The sequence below is a fragment of the Schistocerca gregaria genome, chromosome 2 (assembly GCF_023897955.1).
Source record: "Schistocerca gregaria isolate iqSchGreg1 chromosome 2, iqSchGreg1.2, whole genome shotgun sequence".
Classification (NCBI taxonomy): domain Eukaryota; kingdom Metazoa; phylum Arthropoda; class Insecta; order Orthoptera; family Acrididae; genus Schistocerca; species Schistocerca gregaria.
Window position 1 is genome coordinate 113,511,563 of NC_064921.1, and position 19,879 is coordinate 113,531,441.

At 41.9% G+C, this 19,879-nt stretch overlaps 1 protein-coding gene across 1 annotated transcript in view; it reads right to left on the reverse strand.

Moving 5' to 3' along the window:
• LOC126336458 (uncharacterized) overlaps window positions 1-19,879 on the reverse strand; it is a 397,050-nt gene that overhangs the window by 33,181 nt on the left and 343,990 nt on the right. Inside the window, exons 5-6 of the mRNA XM_050000166.1 lie at window positions 12,434-12,584; window positions 696-871 (exon numbers count right to left, since the gene is read on the reverse strand). Of these exons, the coding sequence (XP_049856123.1) occupies window positions 696-871; window positions 12,434-12,584 (327 nt within the window). The remainder of the gene's footprint in view (window positions 1-695; window positions 872-12,433; window positions 12,585-19,879) is intronic.

Here is a 19,879-nt window from a genome sequence, read left to right on the forward strand (position 1 = left end):
AGCAGTTAATTCCATAAATTATCTGGGAGTACGCATTAGGAGTGATTTAAAATGGAATGATCATATAAAGTTGATCGTCGGTAAAGCAGATGCCAGACTGAGATTCATTGGAAGAATCCTAAGGAAATGCAATCCGACAACAAAGGAAGTAGGTTACAGTACGCTTGTTCGCCCACTGCTTGAATACCGCTCAGCAGTGTGGGATCCGTACCAGATAGTGTTGATAGAAGATATAGAGAATATCCAACGATGAGCAGTGCGCTTCGTTACAGGATCATTTAGTAATCGCGAAAGCGTTACGGAGATGATAGATAAACTCCAGTGGAAGACTCTGCAGGAGAGACGCTCAGTAGCCCGGTACGGGCTTTTGTTAAAGTTTCGAGAACATACCTTCACCGAAGAGTCAAGCAGTATACTGCTCCCTCCTACGTATATCTCGTGAAGAGAGCATGAGGATAAAATCAGAGAGATTAGAGCCCACACAGAACCATACCGACAATCCTTCTTTCCACGTACAATACGAGACTGGAATAGAAGGGAGAACCGATAGAGGTACTCAGGGTACCCTCCGCCACACACCGTCAGGTGGCTTGCGGAGTATGGATGTAGATATAGATGAACTTCGTGTTACTAACAGCAGAGAAATGACAGGCATCCCAACTACACTACAGTACAACGGGCAACGTGTTACTTACTGGACATGTTCCTGGTGACGGGTCGCCTCCTGACTGCCACCTTGCCCTGGGCCGCCATCTGGAAGGTCCTGGTGATCTCGTCGCCCTGGTCCGTGACGCACACGTGCACTCCCTCGCCTTTCCCGCAGCGGGAGCCACCCTCAAACACGAACCTGCCCTCCACCACGCCATAGCGCCTGCAATAAAAATAAATAAACTTATTCGTTAAGGGAAACGTAAGTGACTGGATTAATCGTGTATTACGGTGAACCTCAGCGCCAACATAAAATGAAAATTAAGACATCTGCAGTCGTCTCTTTTGCATTTAATTTGTTTATAGAACCAGTTTCGGTGTTCCACTATACACTCTTCAGGTAGCATGACCAACGTAAATTGGGACGAGTCCAATCTCAAATGGTTCAAATGGCTCTAAGCAGTATGGGATTTAACATCTGAGGTCATCAGTCCCCTAGACTTAGCAAAAACAGACATAATGTCTTATGGGATAACAGCAATCAGTGATTTTATAACGTTACTTAAAAACCGTCTTGATTGCAAATTTTTTATTCATATGACCGGTTTCGGTTCATTCAGAACCATCTTCAGATCTGATATTTCAGTTACAGGAGTAGCCCGTCCAAATCCAGCAATTTTCACATGCTACGTCACATAAAGTAGAATTAGATCTACGTAAGCCTTACTAACCTAAGGACATCACACGTATCCATGCCCGAGGCAGGATTCGAAACTACGATCGTAGCAACCGCGTGGTTCCGACTGAAGCATCTAGAACCACTCGGCCACAGCGGCCTGCAGTCCAATCTCGTTTAGAGACATAACAGTAGCCAGTATTAAATAACCGGAGTCTGTAAGTCTGTGGTTTACACGACGCTAACTCTTCGTTCATATTGTCCGGTTTTAGAAAACGAAACGAAGAATACGTTTAGTGATACTGTCTTTGGAGGTCCGCTTCAGTTTCTGTGCTCAACTGCCTGGTTGGCTAACTTCAACGGCAATTAACTCGGAATTCATCTTTTGTGCCAATTTCTTCATGGCCGCGGAGGTTTAGTCGAGCGGTCTGGGGCGCAGCAGGCCTGGACTGTGCGGCTGGTCCCGGCGGAGGTTCGAGTCCTCCCTCGGGCATGGGTGTGTGTGTTTGTCCTTAAGATAATTTAGGTTAAGTAGTGTGTGTAAGTTTGAGGACTGATGACTTTTGCAGTTAAGCCCCATAAGATTTCACGCACATTTTTAATCTCTTCACCTCAGAGTAGCACTTGCAACCAACATCCTCAATTATTCACTGCCTGTAGCTCAAACTCTGTCTTCCTCTACAGTTTTTACCGTTTAAAGCTCCCACTAATATCATGGAAGTTATTCCATGATGTCTTACCAGACATCCTAACATCCCGACCCATCTTCTTATCAGTGTTTTCCATATATTCCTTTCCTCGCCGATTCTGCGGAGAACGCCTTCATTCCTTACCTTATTAGTCCACCTAATCTGCAACATTCTTCTGTAGCACTACATCTCAAATGCTTCGACACTACTCTGTTCCGGTTTTCCCACAGTCCATGTCTCACTGCCACACAACGCAGCTGTCCAATCGCACATTCTGACACATTTATTCCTTAGATTAAGACCTGTGTTTGATACCAGTAGACTTCTCTTTGCCAAGAGTACCCTTCTTGTCAGTGGTAATCTGCTTTTTTGTCCACCATGCTCCATCCGTCACGAGTAATTTTGCTGCCTAGGTGACAGAATTCCTTGGCTACTTCCACTTCAGGATCACCAATCCTGATGTTCTCATTTCTGTTACTTCTCATTATTTTCGCTATTCTCCCATTTACTCTCAGTCCATATTCAGTACTCATTAGATTTTTCATTCCATTCAACACCTCCTGTAACACTTCTTCACTTTGACTAAGGATAATAATGTCATCGACGAATTTTATTATTGACATCCTTTCACCCTGAATTTTAATTCAACTCTTCAACTTTCCTTTTATTTCCGTCATTGTTTCTTCGGTGTATAGATTGAAAAGCACGGGCGAAAGACTACATCGCTGTCTTACAGCGTCTTAAACCCCAGAATTTCCTTCTTGAATTTTTTTTGTTCCCTCTTGGTTCTTTACATAATGTATATTACTCTTCTTTCCCTATAGCTTATTCTTATTTTTCTCAGAATTTCGAAAATCTTGCACAATTTTACAACGTCGACAGATCCCATGAAAACATCAGAAATGTCTCTAGGTAGCCTTAATCTTTCCTAACTTGAAACTAGCCATCATCTGATCTCACCCTGTATACCACCTAATTTAGATCCTCACTCTAAGATGTTCATTGTGCATAGCAGTGTCCAGGTGTGTAGGATACACCGAGCGACGCAGTTCACACCGGCGGACAAAGACGACTTGTATTCTTTGTCTGTGCGCTTTTCTGGCAATCTTGCGTCTTTTAGAAGTTATGCTGCAATCGGAAAGTCGGGAACATGAATTTTTCATGGTTTGTTAAATGGTAATCTTATAAAAAGTATTTTGTTTGTTTACTTACTGAAAGTAAACAAACAAAATACTTGTTTACTTACTATAAGTAAACAAACAAAATACCATTTCTAACATTAGCGTTTAAAAATCTCTCAAAAACTCATTATGTATGATTTTCCGATCTCAGTCTAAGACGCAGGAGAGAAACAAAAGCACACTTGCAAAAGTCACCAAACTTATTAATGTAACAAACGCACAACTGCACTTGAAAATGAGAGTAAATTATCGAAACGCGTTGTGCGAAGCAGCAAAAAATATGTTACTGGTGAAGTTTTCGTTATTTAAATCATGATAATTACTAGAAGAGAATAAATTGGATTATCTGAAATATGGTCTTACAGAAATATGTTAGAATTACGAGTTTAACAGCTTGCTGAAGAACACATACCGTCTTACGTAAATTAATCGTATTTCATGAACAGAAATCTAATTTTGTCGAGAGGAAGTTTTCGAAATCAGTAAAAGGAAACATCATAAAACTTGCAAATTATAATCTGGAACCATTTGAAACATACGCTTGTTGGCGAGAAAGTAAAGGCCGATTTCACCCCAAGACCGACGCCGATTTCCTACCACCGTGATCGAAAGCCTTCCCCAGTCTCAGTGTGAACCGAGTTTTGTTGCAGAGAGGCCACGTGTCTTTGTTCGGTAACATTTCGAAAGGTCGGAACCCACCAAAAACCCGCCAAATGCGAAGTGTGCGGTGTCATTCGTTTGCTGAATGCACGAAATGTGCGTCCTTTCATGCGAGGGTAATCCCAAAAGTAAGGCCTCCTGTTTTTTTTTATAAGTACGTAGACCTGTTTATTTCTACAATGCCTTACATCAGTTTACAGCTTAAACATTTAGCTATGTTTCGACATAATCACCATTTTTGTCGACGAATTTTTGTAGACGCTGTGGCAGTTTTTGTATGCCCATCTCATACCAGCTCGCCGCCAGGTCGTCCAGGAAGTCATGAACCTCTTCTTTCTCAGGTGTAGTGTGGTATGCCCATGTTTCGCCACCCGTGACTATTGAGTCCAGAAAGTTGTCCTGTTCGGCTACAAGGCGGTGATGAAATGCGCAGCAAGCATCAAGTTGTTGCCGTATGTGGTCCTCAGTCAGCATGCGTGGCACCCACCTTGTGCATACCTTCCAGTAGTTCAATGTTTCTGTTAAAATTCTGTAAGTGGTGCTTCGGAAAACCTCAGGAACCAACGTGCAGAGATCATCCAGGGTGATCCGCCGATCTTCACGCATGCTTTGTTCAACCTTCAATACTGTCTCCTCAGAAATTGACGGTCTCCCGCTCCTTTATTCGTCGTGAATTTCGTTTCGACCAGCCTAAACTCTCTACACCACTTACGAACATTTTTGACATCCACGCACGACTCACCATACACTTCCGTCAATTGGCGATGGATTTGAGTCGGCGTAGTGTCATTTGCTTACAAAAACCGAATAACTGTGAGCAATTCGCACTTGGCGGTAACATCCAACGTGAGCTCCATTCTCAACGGCTGCCAATCCAAGACTGAGCGCCTCAGCGCAGCATGCACATGTTTAGACACACTACATGACGCACTCTTCATAACAGTGTGACCAACTGCCACACAAACAGTTCTGTTCTAATAAAAAAAATAGGAGACCTTACTTATGGGATTACCCTTGTATTTTACACGGAAATGAAGAATGTCTATGGTGATAGCGTAATGAATGAGTCCTCAATGAGGAAACGGTGCATTACGCTAGATCTGGGAAGAGCTAGTCTACACGACGAACATCGGAGTGGGAGGCCATCAGTCATTACGCCATCAGCTCGAACACAGCAAGAAGTTCGACGTCTTACGTGGCACCAAGTTATTTTCATTTATTCATGAAACTGAAGGAACTTTATGGTGTAAAATAGTTTGCAAACAATAAAGATCTCTTACAATCAGTGATATTCTGACTCAAATCTTTGGCGGTAGATGATTAAAAAATGAGAAATGAAAAACTGGTCCCACGTTACACTAAGTGCCTTGGCAGCCATGACGAGTACAACGATAGTTATTTTATTTACAAAGTATTGTTCTGACGCCTTCAGTTTTTATTTAGTTATGCCAATTTTGTGGATGAATCTCGTAGTACGCTTACGTAGTATTATAAAAGTTTCTAATAGCAGTCGAAGTGTTAAAACCGGTAAATAAAGGACGGAACGAGAAAGAAATTTGAGATAAACAGTACCGGAAATTGAGCGAAGGAGAAAACTCTAAGAAGAAATGTAGTTGGCATTTAAGCACGAATTAGGCGACTCACAGTATATATGCAGGCATAAAAATACATGCGTAATAAGAGAAAATGATTCTACAGTAAATATAACACATGGAGCATTTTATTGTGATGAGAATTAAAGAATTATCTCTGATAGACACAAATGCGAAACACTAATACAGTAATCTTTAGCAACAAGTGTATAATCTCAAAAAAGGATGATCCGAATTTTTTCACATTTTTATGACGTTAAAGAACTTCTCGTAGTATTTCTGTCGTACAGCCGCTTAGAGAGATCCGCCAGCAGAGATTATTTTAAATTAAAACGGTCGCCTTGTTTACTGCCGACACTTTGTCGAACTTAATTGAATCGTTTCTGGTAACTGGCAGCGCAATAGTCGCTGGAAGCGGCCTGGATGCCAGACAGCACGATGCGATTAATTCCAATCAGATTGTCTGCCAGCACAAAATGTCGCAGAATAAAGAGGTAGAGCACGTGAGTGATTCGAACGCCATGCGTGGCTGAAAATAAACTACCGGCGTACCTAAAGGACGTAAATGGATAAATTAACACGCGGCCGTATGCCACTGTATTACGTAAACTCTCTGACGATTCCATTTTCCCTTAGGTCATTGCTTTTAACCGGTAATACGTATCAACGCGTAGCATTCCTGGTCTTTTAGAGCAGCTCAAAATAACAAGACGTCTTTAACTCAAATGATTTAGTGGCATTTAAAAATACCTCCAAACATATTTTACTACTGATATTGGTAGCAGTAATATTGTAGGTATTTTTAGCATAGTGTCAATATATTCCGGAAGCATGAAACGTCGTATTCACTTCGCTACTGGCAAGGTAATAAATTGTTTACATATAGGTACATCCTGAATTACAAGTAAGGGATAAATTGTAAGTTTTACTACCACGTCCACTGTTTTTACCCTATTCCATTGTACTACGTAAAGCTGATTTCACAGACTATTCCCGATCGATAGTGGAAAGTTATTACTGACAAACTATCCTAGTTCATCGTTCACAGAGCGAGTTGCGGGTTGCCTATCTACAGACTACCAGTAGCAAATTTCATTTATCAGTATTTCATGGAACTATTGGCCAAATTTAAACATTTAAAATGCTGTCATAAGCTACAAATTAAAAGGTATAGTAATACGTTAAAGGTTTAACACAGCAAGAAACATGACAGCTAGAATCTGTGTATCTGTCTTGAGGTAACTGTGTCCAAATTACTGAGACTATATTCATCCTGTATTTGGAATGAGAGCACTTAACTACTTCTAAAAAACTTTACACATAATTTCAAACCTTTATGAAACTTTTCCTAACTGACTCCCGCCTCAAAATAATAAAAGGAATAGCTTTTATCACTTACCACATTTTCGTTGTCCTTCCAGTGAAACTTTAGCATCAAACACGAGTTTTGTTTATTACAAACTCTATTCGCAACACACATTCCAAACAGTGTCCGCATACACCACTGAATGCATCTCCACAATTATAATGGTTCAAATGGCCCTGAGCACTATGGGACTTAACATCTGAGGTCATCAGTCCTCCACAATTATAATGGTCCAAATGGCCCTGAGCACTATGGGACTTAACATCTGAGGTCATCAGTCCCCTAGAACTTAGAACTAAGTAAACCTAACTAACCCAAGGACATCACACACATCCATGCCCGATGCAGGATTCGAACCTGCGACCGTAACGGTAGCGCGGGTCCAAACTGAAGCGCCTAGAACTGTACGGCCACACCGGCCGGCCACAATTACAACGCCGTAGGACATATAGTTCAGAGGATATGACATCATAAACGCTACTTTGCGTGAATAACTAGCTTTTCTTAAAACAGAGAATTTGAAGCTTTTCTACACATGTAACTTCGAGTCTTTAAAGAATCGGGGTTTACAGCTTGAGAGTTATTGCTGCATGAAGGATATACGAATAAAATGTTGATTTTACGATCAGTAAGTTAAATAACTGTGTTACTTAGTCTCATAGGAGCTCAAAACAGCTCTCCGTCACTGACTTGTGGCGAACGCAGCTGGTTGTCACCGGATGTCGTTGAGTGGTCAGCGTGGTTGAATGCAATTCGAGAAGCCCGCTTTCGATTCATGGTCCGGTTGGAGGATTTTTCCGCTCGGGAACTGGGTATTATGTTGTCATCATCATCATTTCATAGTCATCGAGATACAAGTTGCCGGCGTGCTCTCAAATGACAAGACTTGCACCAGGTATCTGAAGTCTCCGAAAGGGAACTCCCGGACAAAATATTCCACACGCACATTCCATGTACTAGTGATTGCAAGGGACGCATGCTGGTGTAAAAAAAAATGGACTTCTTTATTGGTGTTGAATACAGTACTACCTTGGCCCACATCGCCAGTAAACAAAGCGATTAAGTTCAGTTGAACAGTTGCTGGTCATGCTCCTCGACTACTCTCCACCGCCCGTTAAAAGTTGGTGTCATTTAGTGCCACACAGAACGCAGAAAATGGTGTGGTGGTCCGTCGTCATAACCTCATCCGCTGACCACGAATGCGGGTAATTTCTTGCATATTCAATGATATTCAACCGACTGGTAATCTGTACGATTTTATGCCCGCATGATCGCTCGGCGATTCGCACGTGCCCGCTTGTCAGCATTGTTTTAGTTCATTTTTTTCTACTGATCAGACAGTTCTGTAAATAAAATGCGAGCTATGAACAGCGAGTCTTCACGTTTCTGTCCTAGAATCCAACAGTAACCTGCATCCTCGATACTTTAAAGAATCGAACTCCCAAGCATAAACCACGTGTTTGACGCATCTCAATGTTTATGACGCCATTTCACCTGAACTATGTATCGTACATTGACATAATTTTGCAGATACACTCAGCCTTATATGTGGATACTGCAAATAAAATACTTGTCAGCTGTCTAGATTTCCAGACTGTTATTTTATTGCGCTACCAGTTTCGGCCAATATATTACGCCCTCTTCATGACCCTGAAAGACGTGTAGGAAGATTCCAGCCCCCGTTACGGTCAAAAAAGTCGTCAGCATTCAAAGCCTGGTATCTGTAGATTTTTGAGACAACGACCACTTCAAATATCACCAGAGTCGTCAGGCGAGATAGGAATCATTTTACACGTCGGTCAGGGCTCCTGAAGATGGCGCAATATATTCCCGAAACTGGTCCCCCAATAAAATAACAATTTGGAAATTTAGACAACTGACAGGTGTTGGATCTGAAATTCTGTACTTAACTCCGAGGTTCAGCAAGCATCTCTGAAAAGATGGACATACAGAGATTTGCAAAATGGGTTGCGAGTAGAGTTAGTAATGATTAAGTAATAAAAAGTAAGTTATTTAATGATAACTAAAATTATACGTCGCACCTAATACTGATATATTACTGCATGAACAGCGAAAATGTGGTAAGTGATAAACGCCGGCCGGTTCTAGGCGCTTCAGTCTGGAACCGCGCGATCGCTACGGTCGCAGGTTCGAATACTGCCTCGAGCATAGGTTAGTTAGGTTTAAGTAGTTCTAAGTTCTAGGGGGCAGATGACCTCAGATGTTAAGTCCCATAGTGCTCAGAGGCATTTGAAACATTTTTATAAACTTTATTATTATTATTATTATTATTTCGCGAATGGTGCCAGAAAGGAAATTTTTGAGAAGCTTTGAAATTATGTGTAAAGTTTGTTAGAAATCGCTAAGTGCTCTCGCTCTCAAATACTAGGTGAGTGTAGTATGATTAATTTGCGCGCCGAGAGTTACGCTTCCACAAAACATATACCCAGTTTACAGCCGTAATCCTTGTCTTAGCGTGTTAAACCTTTAACGTAACATTTACCTCCTAACGAGTAGATTATGAAAGCAATTTAAATTTTTTAATTCAGTCGGTAATTACATAGGAAAAATCCCACTTTAGGTCCTGACGTGCCAGTTGGACCACTCCGATCGCCGTGTCTTCCTCTGCCAAATGCGTCAGCGGATGTGCTAAGGAGGAGCGTGTGATCAGCGCAACGCTCTCCCGTTCGTTGCTGGGTTGGTTGACCTTCCAACCCCCGCTAATCGATCGAGCAGCTTCTTAGTTGGCTTTACCAGAACATCCACCAATGAAAAATCCTAACCGCTACCGGGAACTGAACCTGGGTCTCCTGTATGGCAGTCAGCTGAACTTCCCGATGAACCACAGACTTGAAACTTTCTACATAGCTCATAAATGGAAGACAATGCAATACTAACTCGCATTCTTGTCTGGTGTGTGGTGAAAGGCACTTTGTTTAATGCTACCATTTTCTGGTGAGCTACAGGCTTGCAACTTTCACCATAGCCCAGAACTGAATGACAGTCCTATATTGACCCTCTTGCTTCTCTGGTCTGTGGCGGAAAGTACCACTATCACTTTTTGCTGGGTTAGATACTTTAAATTTTCACGTTGCTCAGAACTCTATGACAATGCAAAATTAACCCTCTTTCGTGTCTGGGTTGTGGCGAAGGGTACTTCCTGTACGAGTGCTATTTCCCTCTTATCCGTCCACTTGCGAGAGTTTCGTGGTAACAACGGTTGCTGGTAAGTCTCCGTGTGAACTCGATTCTCTCTCATTTTACCTTAGACGTCTTTTCGTGAGGTAATCGTAGGAGGAAGCAATATATTGGGTGACTCAAGTGAAGAGAGACTGAAATAATCCTGATATTTACCAAATGCCTAAATAGTCGTCTCACCAAAACATTTTAGATCGACTGAAAAATTTGACATACACGTGACTAAAAAGGAGAAAATAATTATTGAAATGAAAATATTTCTAATACAACACATTTTTAAATCTGAGTTAAAGTATAAAATAACTTCTCGTAACCCCAAACAGAGTCGTGAATCCATGAAGCTAGTCCCGAAAATTTATGCTTCAGACATTTTAAATGGCTATGAAAATACTTGTAGAGTTTAAAACGAAAAAGTTCGGCATCATGTAGTGCATAATAGTAAAGGTGAAATACTCATGCATCAGTTATGTCCAAGAATGCTGTCAGGACTGTATGGGGTTAGGAATTATTTTGTACTTTCTTGTCCGTTTCCAAAAAGTGTTATATAATTCTGTTTTATTTAAATAATCATTTTCTAGGTTTAAATAATACTATATCCTGTAGTAGTATAGGACACTTTTTAGTACCTCTACAAGACAGAAGATTGCTCAAGATGGTCACCAACACCTCTGTCAGTAACATAACATACGTTTCTGAGAAATCGAGAAAAATTTTATGAAACGATTCTCATTCAGCGTTGTATAATATCAAAGTACACGGGGAACCCGGAAAAGATGAATGTGAACACGACTAAAATGCAGTGCTGTGATAGTACATTCGAATTTAAGTAGGAAGATATACTATAAAATGAATACTCACTGTGAAAGAAAATAGGTGATGACAGAAAGCTGTACCAGAAAAAGAGACAGGTTCAAGGTTCATGGGCTAAGCCATGCCATAACCGAGAACTAGTCATCAATAGGAGCAGTAATAGTAACAAATTGTGTGAAAAGACAAAAACTGAAAGTAGAGGAAAATAAATTTTAATAATACAAAAACTGTTTCAAATGGCACATCGTTCAGCGGGCGTATTATGCCAATGTATAACTTGCGTCCCGCATACCGCATGTCGCCCAACCGCTACCCATTCCGAACCCCTTGGCTCGTAGCATTGTGGCAGCGCTGGGATACTTCGTCACTGCTGGTATGTTACTGAAGGTCAGATACGTATCTCTTACCCTCCCCAAGTAAAAAGGTGGTCTCGGCCTAGTTAACATCGATGATAGGGCCATTGCCCTCTATGTTAGCTCACATGTCTGCTGCACCATTGTCCTACAAGCCTCACGAGTTTGCTTCTGACGGCGCTACGACCTGCTTCACTAAGAGCGCCGGTGCCACTACAGGACATCCCAGCACCCCTCTTTGATATAGGACGTTTCTATTTATAACAAAGTTATTGCAGTGTAGCGCTCACGACACCACAAATGGCCACGACTCGACGCCTATATCACGACATGCTGCAACGCCGCCCCGTAAATGTGGTCGAACTAAAATATCCTGACGTACGGTGGCGCGTGGTTGGAAGACTGTACACGATGCCATGCTTGATTCCGATACTGTTTCCAAATGGTACGCAGTCGTTAATGGCAAGCTGGTGACACAAGAACGTCTCTACAATATCCACATGGCAGAATCTCCCAATTGTGTGGGTTGTAACACAGTAGATTCTGTCGAGCACCGCCTCAGCTGTGGAGAGGCGAACCGGTTTGGCACCTAGTGTGGCAGATGCTGGCTTATCTCTTGCGAGTTAGCCCGAAGCATATATCTGCACGCACGTTATTGTTTACGAATGAGACATTTTACTCCAAGACTCGGACCAACTCTGTCACTTGGATACGTGGACATGCGGTCCATTACCTCTATCGTGATGGACACAAGAATTTACTTGACTTATGGTTCTATTTGCAAGAAAGACATCATGCTATTTCCGGGCATACCAGATATCGACAATGCTTCGCAAACTACCTATGGAGTGCCCATCACAGCCTGCCGTGTGAATGTTCCGGGCAGTGGTAGATGAGGTCAGAACGAACTGCAAACGATCATACATTGAACTATCTTTATCAGTGGGCGCAGTCGCTGGGAAGCCTAACTACGAAGTGGTAGCTTTATTTTCACGTTATTTATGTTTACCATCTTCGATGGTGTCTTCATTCTGTTTTTTTTCCAGGATTGATTAACTATGACTGTTCGCACATTGATATCTATATAAATAAAAAAAGGGCAGGATTCAAACCCGCGACCGCAGCAGTAGCGCGGTTCCGGTCTGAATCGCCTAGACCCGCTCGGCCACAGCGGCCGGCTTTGATAATACAAAAACGCATCCCATACAGCAGGCTGCCTTGATGTAACACAGACAACAGAATAGTGTTGAGCTCACTCACCTGAGCTGGCTGATGTCCCAGAAGCCCAGCAGCCTGGGTGGCACGCCGGAGGTAAGGCAGAAGCGCTGCTCCTTCACGTGCAGCCTCGCTGGTCCAGCAGCTATCTTGGCGCGCGGAGGAGCCGACGTTATCTGGATCAGGAACTGGACGTCTGAAGACAGCCCAACACAGGGAAAATCGTATTAACCGCAATATGTCTCACCTCAATGACGGATATACACTACAGGCCATTAAAATAACTACACCACGCAGATGACGTACTACAGACGCGAAATTTAACCGACAGGAAGAAGATGCTGTGATATGCAAATGATTAGCTTTTCAGAACGTGCTGACACAAGGGAAGTTTCCAACGGAATTCTCATACGCAAACAGCAGTTGACCGGCGTTGCCTGGTGAAACGCTGTTGTGATGCCTCGTGCAAGGTGGAGAAGTGCGTGCCACCACGTTTCCGACTTTGATAAAGGTCGGATTGTTGCCTATCGCGATTGCGCTCTATCGTATCGCGACATTGCTGCTCGCGTTGTTCGAAATCCAATGACTGTTAGCAGAATATGGAATCGGTGGGATCAGGAGAGTAATAAGGAACGCCGTGCTGGATCCCAACAGCGTCGTGTCACTAGCAGTCGGGATGACAGGCATCTTATCCGCACGGCTGTAACCGATCGTGCAGCCACGTCTCGATCCCTGAGTCAACAGATGGGGAAGTTTGCAAGACAACGACCATCTGCGCGAACAGTTCGACGACGTTTGCAGCAGCATGGACTATCATCTCGGAGACCATGGCTGCGGTTACGCTTGACGCAGCATCACAGACAAGACCGCCTGCGATGGTGTACTCAACGACGAACCTGGGTGCGTGAATGGCAAAACGTCATTTTTTCGGATGAATTCAGGTTCTGTTTACAGCTTCATGATGGTCGCATCCGTGTTTGGCGGCATCGCGGTGAGCGCACATTGGTAGCATGTATTCGTCATTGCCATACTGGCGTATCACCCGGCGTGATGGTATGTGGCGCCATTGGTTACACGTCTCGGTCCCCTCTTGTTCGCATTGACGCACTATGAACAGTGGACGTTACATTTCAGAAGTGTTACGACCCGTGACTCTACCATTCATTCGATCCCTGCGAACCTCTATATCTCAGCAGGATAATGCGATCGCATGTTGCAGGTCCTGCACAGCCCTTTATGGATACAGAAAATGTTCGAATGCTGCCTTGGTCAGCACATTCTCCAGATCTCTCACCAACTGAAAACGTCTGGTCAATGGTGGCCGAGCTAGTGGCTCATCACAATATGCCCATCACTACTCTTGATGAACTGTGGTTTCGTGTTGAAGCTGCATGGGCAGCTGTAACTGTACACGCCATCCAAGCTCTGCTTGACTCAATGCTCAGGCGTATCAAAGCCGTTATTACGGTCATAGGTGGTTCTTCTGGGTACTGATTTCTCAGGATGTATGCACCCAAATTGCGTGAAAATGTAATCACGTGTCAGTTCTAGTATAATATATTTGACCAATGAATACCCGTTTATCATCTGCATTTCTTCTTGATGTAGCAATTTGAATGGCCAGTAAAGTAAAGCATTTAGTGTTGGGGAGGATAATGTAGAGGAATAATTGTCCATAAACTTGAGAGATGTGTGCCGAGCAGAACAGCTCATTAAAGGAGGGTCCCTACATAGTATACGTTCAGCGTTAAAACACTTTTGAAGAAACAGAGGTTACAGCACAGTACGTGTAAAACCAAGCATAAACCATAGAGTTATACATAGAATGACCCTGAACAAAACGCGTTTGGTTGCCAAGAGGGCAATGCGTGTAGTCTACAAAGACTACCTTGGAAGATAGTATCGAAACATCTCTAACAAAGCAAAAGGATATTTTAGTTAAATGTAAAGGTTGCCAGTTTGGTACCAAAGTTAGTTTCCAGCCACTGATGGACGATACAGGAACTGAAACTGGGGAGACGGAGCAAAAGCTTAAATGCCTAACGCCTTTTTCAAATGTTTCCTTACAAAGGAGACTCCGAGAGTACTAGTGCAGTTTAATTCTCGCACCACCGCAAAGTTGAGTCATATTATAGATATTGGTGGCGTTGTGAAGCAACTGATATTTCTAAAACTATAAAAAATTCCATCGCCCGGTGGAATTCCTATCAGAATCTCTTCCAAACTAGCGGTTGAGGTAGTCTATATTTTAATCATAATACAACATAATACCCGAGCAAAAAACTATCCCCAGAATTTACAACACATCACAGGCCACCCACGTTTACGTATCCTTTGCATCAGTCGGGTACAGAACAGTAGAACATATAAACAGCGTATTTCCAAAGCGACTTTTCTCCAATAAATTAAAATTTTAGGTAAACAAATTATAAATAACGTAACTGTTCTTTCTGGGCAGTTTTTGACACGTAGCACCACTTTCATGTTTTAAGTACAGACGCAACAGACAGACAGATCCTATTCCATAGGAAGTACTTCCGGTTTTGGAGTTAAGTCGTTCGGCATAAAAATCACTTAACATTTTTTAATTCAGTAACATTTACACACTCTCAAACATGAAGTAATCTACTGTATTTAGGAAAGAATTAATAAATCATTATTTGTTCGGAACACGATACAACCTAAAGAGTAAACATTTTGTTATAAAATGCCTGTAGATCAGTTATCGCTGATTTTATTAAAATCTCGTTCACAACATAAAATTTTCCATGCTTAAGGCCTCTACTGACTGACTCTTACGTTAACAACAAGACACGACCACTTTTTGTCTCGTTTCAACATTGTGGACTTACACTTCGCAAGCAAATCAGAATAACATTCTTACTTATAACTCGCGTGTATCATTCTCAAGTGTCTATATTGACTGTGCAAAAATGGGACATAAAATAAGGAAGTAAAGGAGGTATGAAACTTTGGGAAATAACACTTATTTACCGATACCATTTTAACGATGATGATGATGTTTGGATTGTTGGGCGCTCAACTGCTCGGTTATAAGCGCCCATACAAATTCACAACCTTTTCTCAGTCCAATTATGCCACTTGCATGAATGATGATGAAATGATGAGGACACACAAACACCCAGTCATCTCGAGGCAGGTGAAAATCACTGACTCTGCCGGGAATCGAACCCAGGACCCCGCGCTCGCGAAGTGAGAACGCGACCGCGAGACCACGAGCTGGGGATGATGCCATATTGAAAAAGTTTAATGACACACCGAAAATAAATGCCAAGCAGCATGATGAAAGAACATTTAGACAACATTCTATGTCCAAAAACTGGATATTGGTCTTAAGTGGAGATGGGTCAGTTTGGAAATAAGACCATCATTTTCTAAATTCAAACATAGTGAGCTTCTCCATGCCAACGAGCAACGAGCACGTATTCCGACAATATTGATCATAAGACCACAAAGTCGCATTTCTCTCACAAGACATACTGAAAGCCATGGAAGAAGACAGTAAGGAGGTGCAGTATGAATTCAGAAAAAGTGTCAAAACTTGTAAGCAACACACCTGCGTACGGGGGCGTCAAGCCAATTTGTGATTGGGTTTTGAATTTCTTTGTATGGACGACGAAGCACGTTATCTTTAGAATGGAGCCATTGACAGATGTATAAGTAATTTCAATTGTGCGCCCTAGAAGTGTGTTGGGATCCTTGCTGTTCGTATTGTAAATTAATTACCTTTTAGACAATATTAATAGAGCCTGAGGCCTCTCGCCGCGGATGCAGCCACCTATAGTGAAAAAGTGTCGGAGAAAAGCTGTACAAATATTCAGTCGGATCTTGATACAATTTCGAAACAGTGCAGAAATTGGCAAATTGCTTTAAATGTTCAGAAAAGCAAAAAGTTTGGGTTTCAAAGTCTCCCGTGACATCAATATCCACGAGTCGTAACTGGAATCCATCAACTCTTACAAAGACTTGGGTGTCAAAATTTCTAGGGATGTGAAATGGAACGATCAAATATGCTTAATGGTAGGTTGTAAGTAGGCCGTGTAGGTTTTTTTATTGGTAACGCCACGTAGCGCTCTGTATGATCACTGGCTATGCTGTGTGCAGTCTGTGATGGTTGGCATTGTTGTAACACTTGCCATTGTAGCGTTGGGCAGATGGATGTGAACAGCGCGTAGCGTTGCGCCGTTGGAGGTGAGCCGCATGCAGTGATGGATGTGGGGAAGTGAGATGTCGGATTTTTGAGAGCGGTTAATCTGGACGTGTGTCCATCAGAAACAGTACATTTGTAAGAAGGGATGTCATGAATATATAAAATGACTTTTGAACACTATTAAGATAAATACATTGTTTGTTCTCTAACAAAATTTTTCATTTGCTAACTATGCCTATCAGTAGTTAGTGCCTTCAGTAGTTTAAATGTTTTATTTAGCTAGCAGTACTGGCGTTCGCTGTATTGAAGTAGTTTGAGTAACGAAAATTTTTGTGAGGTAAGTGATTTGTGAAACGTATAGATTAATGTTAGTCAGGGCCATTCTTTTGTAGGGATTTTTGAAAGTCAGATTGCATTGCGCTAAAATTATTGTGCGTCAGTTTAAGCACAATCTTGTATAATTGTTCAAAGAGACGTTTCATAAGGTAAATCAAATGACAGACTTTGGTTTATGGTCGAATATTGTGTAAATAGAGATTGAGTGCAAAGCACTTGTGCAGTTCAACCTAGAACATTGCTCAGGTGTGTAGCACCGATACCAAATACAACTAACACTGATATAGAACGTATACATGGAAAGGAAACACGAATGGTCAAAGGTTTGTTTGAGCCGTGGCATAGTGTAACAGCAATGCTGAAGAAAATGAACTGGGAAGCACCTGAAGACAGACGCAAACTGTTTCGATAAAGCGTGCTTGTGAAGTTTCAGGAACAGCACTAAGTGACGATTCTAGGACTACACCAAATCCCCCCTTGGTATCACTCTCGAAGCGGCGACAAGAATAAACCTGTTATATCGTGCACAGAGGTATTTAAGGGATCGTTCTTTCTGCGCTGCATACGTTGATGGAACAGGAAGAAGCCCTCTGCCATGCATTACAAGTTGAGTGCCGAGTTTAAAGGTAGATGTAGGTTGAGAGCTGCATTTTGATGTGGAAATTTCTCGAGGACGTTCCCATCGTCGGTCACAACAAAGGTACATAACAAAAGTTTGTCCCCTTTGTTTCCATTATGACTTACAGGCTACGCGACCGTGTGTCAGTCATGTTTTAACAGTGGTCATTAGCATTTTCCTCTCCATATGCGTTCAGCATGGTTGCGCGCTTTCATCAACTAGTCAAGCGCGTGGGTCAAGTCAGATCTTGGTTCGCAGTGTAGTAGGTGTACATACAGTATATAAATTATTGAAGATGGTGAAATGGTTTGAGGGCAGATAATCAATATTGCGTAACAGAAATGATATAAGCAAAAAGGACTAAACTTATAAAAAGAAAGGGCAAGTGTGGCTAGCGCAAAAGAATTTTGTTAGTCTAGGACAGAACGCCTAAGTTATGTAACGACAGAGGAATCTAAATATTTCAACAAGCCTAAGAACATGTCTAGGGAAGGAGAAAGTTACCAGAGCTCTACATCGTTACATTACTAAAAACCTAGTTTTCAAAAAAGTTTTCGGACAAATGTTGCATAACATTAGCATTCGCTTCATTAATACACTTTTCTCTGTATCCTTTGATATTTCACAGTTGATTCCGAAGGCGGAAATTTATCCCGAACTCAGGTACTCATAGCAGACACTTAATTCGGCGGCAAATAAAAATCTCATTGACTCAATGACCCTGGCGAATGGAGTGCCCTCTTACTATTTGACCGAGATCAAATGCCATGATTCCACCCGTTATGTACTAGAGAGGCAGTACTGACGATACGCTTGGTAATGAAAGCAACACTTTGGAAAAAATCAAGAGTCGTGCGTAGGATTAGTCGACCTAGAAAAAGTCCTCTATAATGCTAGATGGTGCAAGACGTTCGAAATTATGAGGAAAAAACGTAAGGTATAGGGAACGTCGGGTACTGTACAATATGTATGAGAATCAAGAACGAACATTAGGTATGGAAGACCAAGAACGAAATATTCGGATCAAAAAAGGTGTAAGATAGAATTGCAGTGTTTCTACTCTACAGCTCAGTCTCTACATTGAAGAAAAAAGTTTGAGGATTGGTATTACAGTTCAAGATGAAAGGTTATGAATCATAAGTGACGCTGGTGATATTGCTATTTTCAATGAAACAAAGGAAGAATCACACGACATACTAAGCGAAAAGAAAACAGAATGAGCACAGAATACGGACTTAGAGTAAACCGTTGGAATAAGACAGTAATGAGAAGTAGAAATGAAACTAGCGGTAAAGCTAACATCACGAAGTTGACGAAATGAAGGAATTCTTCTACCTTATAAGAAAAATAACGAATGACGGACAAAGATGGCATTTATGACCAAGAGAAGTCTACTGGTATCCAAAAGAGGCCTCCAAGTGAGGAATAAATTACTGAAAATATATGGAGCACAGAATTGTAAAGACGTCATTCAACGACTGTGGCAGAAACCACAGAAGAAGTGACTCTAAGCGTTTATAGAATGAATCTGAGTACTATGGTGTCTAAGAACGTATGAAATAATGTTCTCTGCAAAATCGTAGAAAGAAGGGACAGGATGATGGGGCGTGTGTTAAGGACATTAGGGAATAATTTTCATGGTAGTAGTGGCAGCTATAGTGGCCAAAAAGTGTATGAGAAGACTGTGATTGGGATAGATCCAATAAATAATTGAGGAGAGAGATGAAGGAGTTAGCAGGGGGAAGAAGTAGTGATGGGTCACACCAAACCAGCCAGATGAGAAATGATTCGGAGAAAAAAGTTCACTCTTAGCTCGACTATTTACGATGATGGCTGTAAAAAGGTCGGCAAGAGCGACCTCTTTCGAATAGCATCTATGTCTAATTCAACTGCTTAAGAGCGTATATCCAGTATACAGGGTGATCAAAAACATCCTCAAAAGCTTGTAATGGTGTCGTAAGGTAGACTGTGCTGAGAAATATTTGTTAAGAAAAAAATTCGACATGTTGAACCGTTTCCGAGTTAATTATTGTTGTAGTTAGCCGAACAGGTAGCTGTGTACGAAAATTGAAGCGGCACGCCAGATACAGTTATTGTCAGTTGTTCTCATAGGGTAGATGATAGCGCACGATACTGCTCAGTCTTTGGTTCTGGTTCGATGCTTGCTACCGTGCCATGTCTAATTTTTGTATCGCTCTCTTGTTCGGTTTTAGGAATCCAAATACAGGAAACGTTTGGCGACACCATCCATGGTGGGCAGCTTAAATTTGGCCTAATTGGCTACATTCAGTGCTAATTAATTCCGAAGAGGCGCAGCAGAACCTATCTTGCCATATCCTTACAAGTTTTTCGGACTGTGCATGAC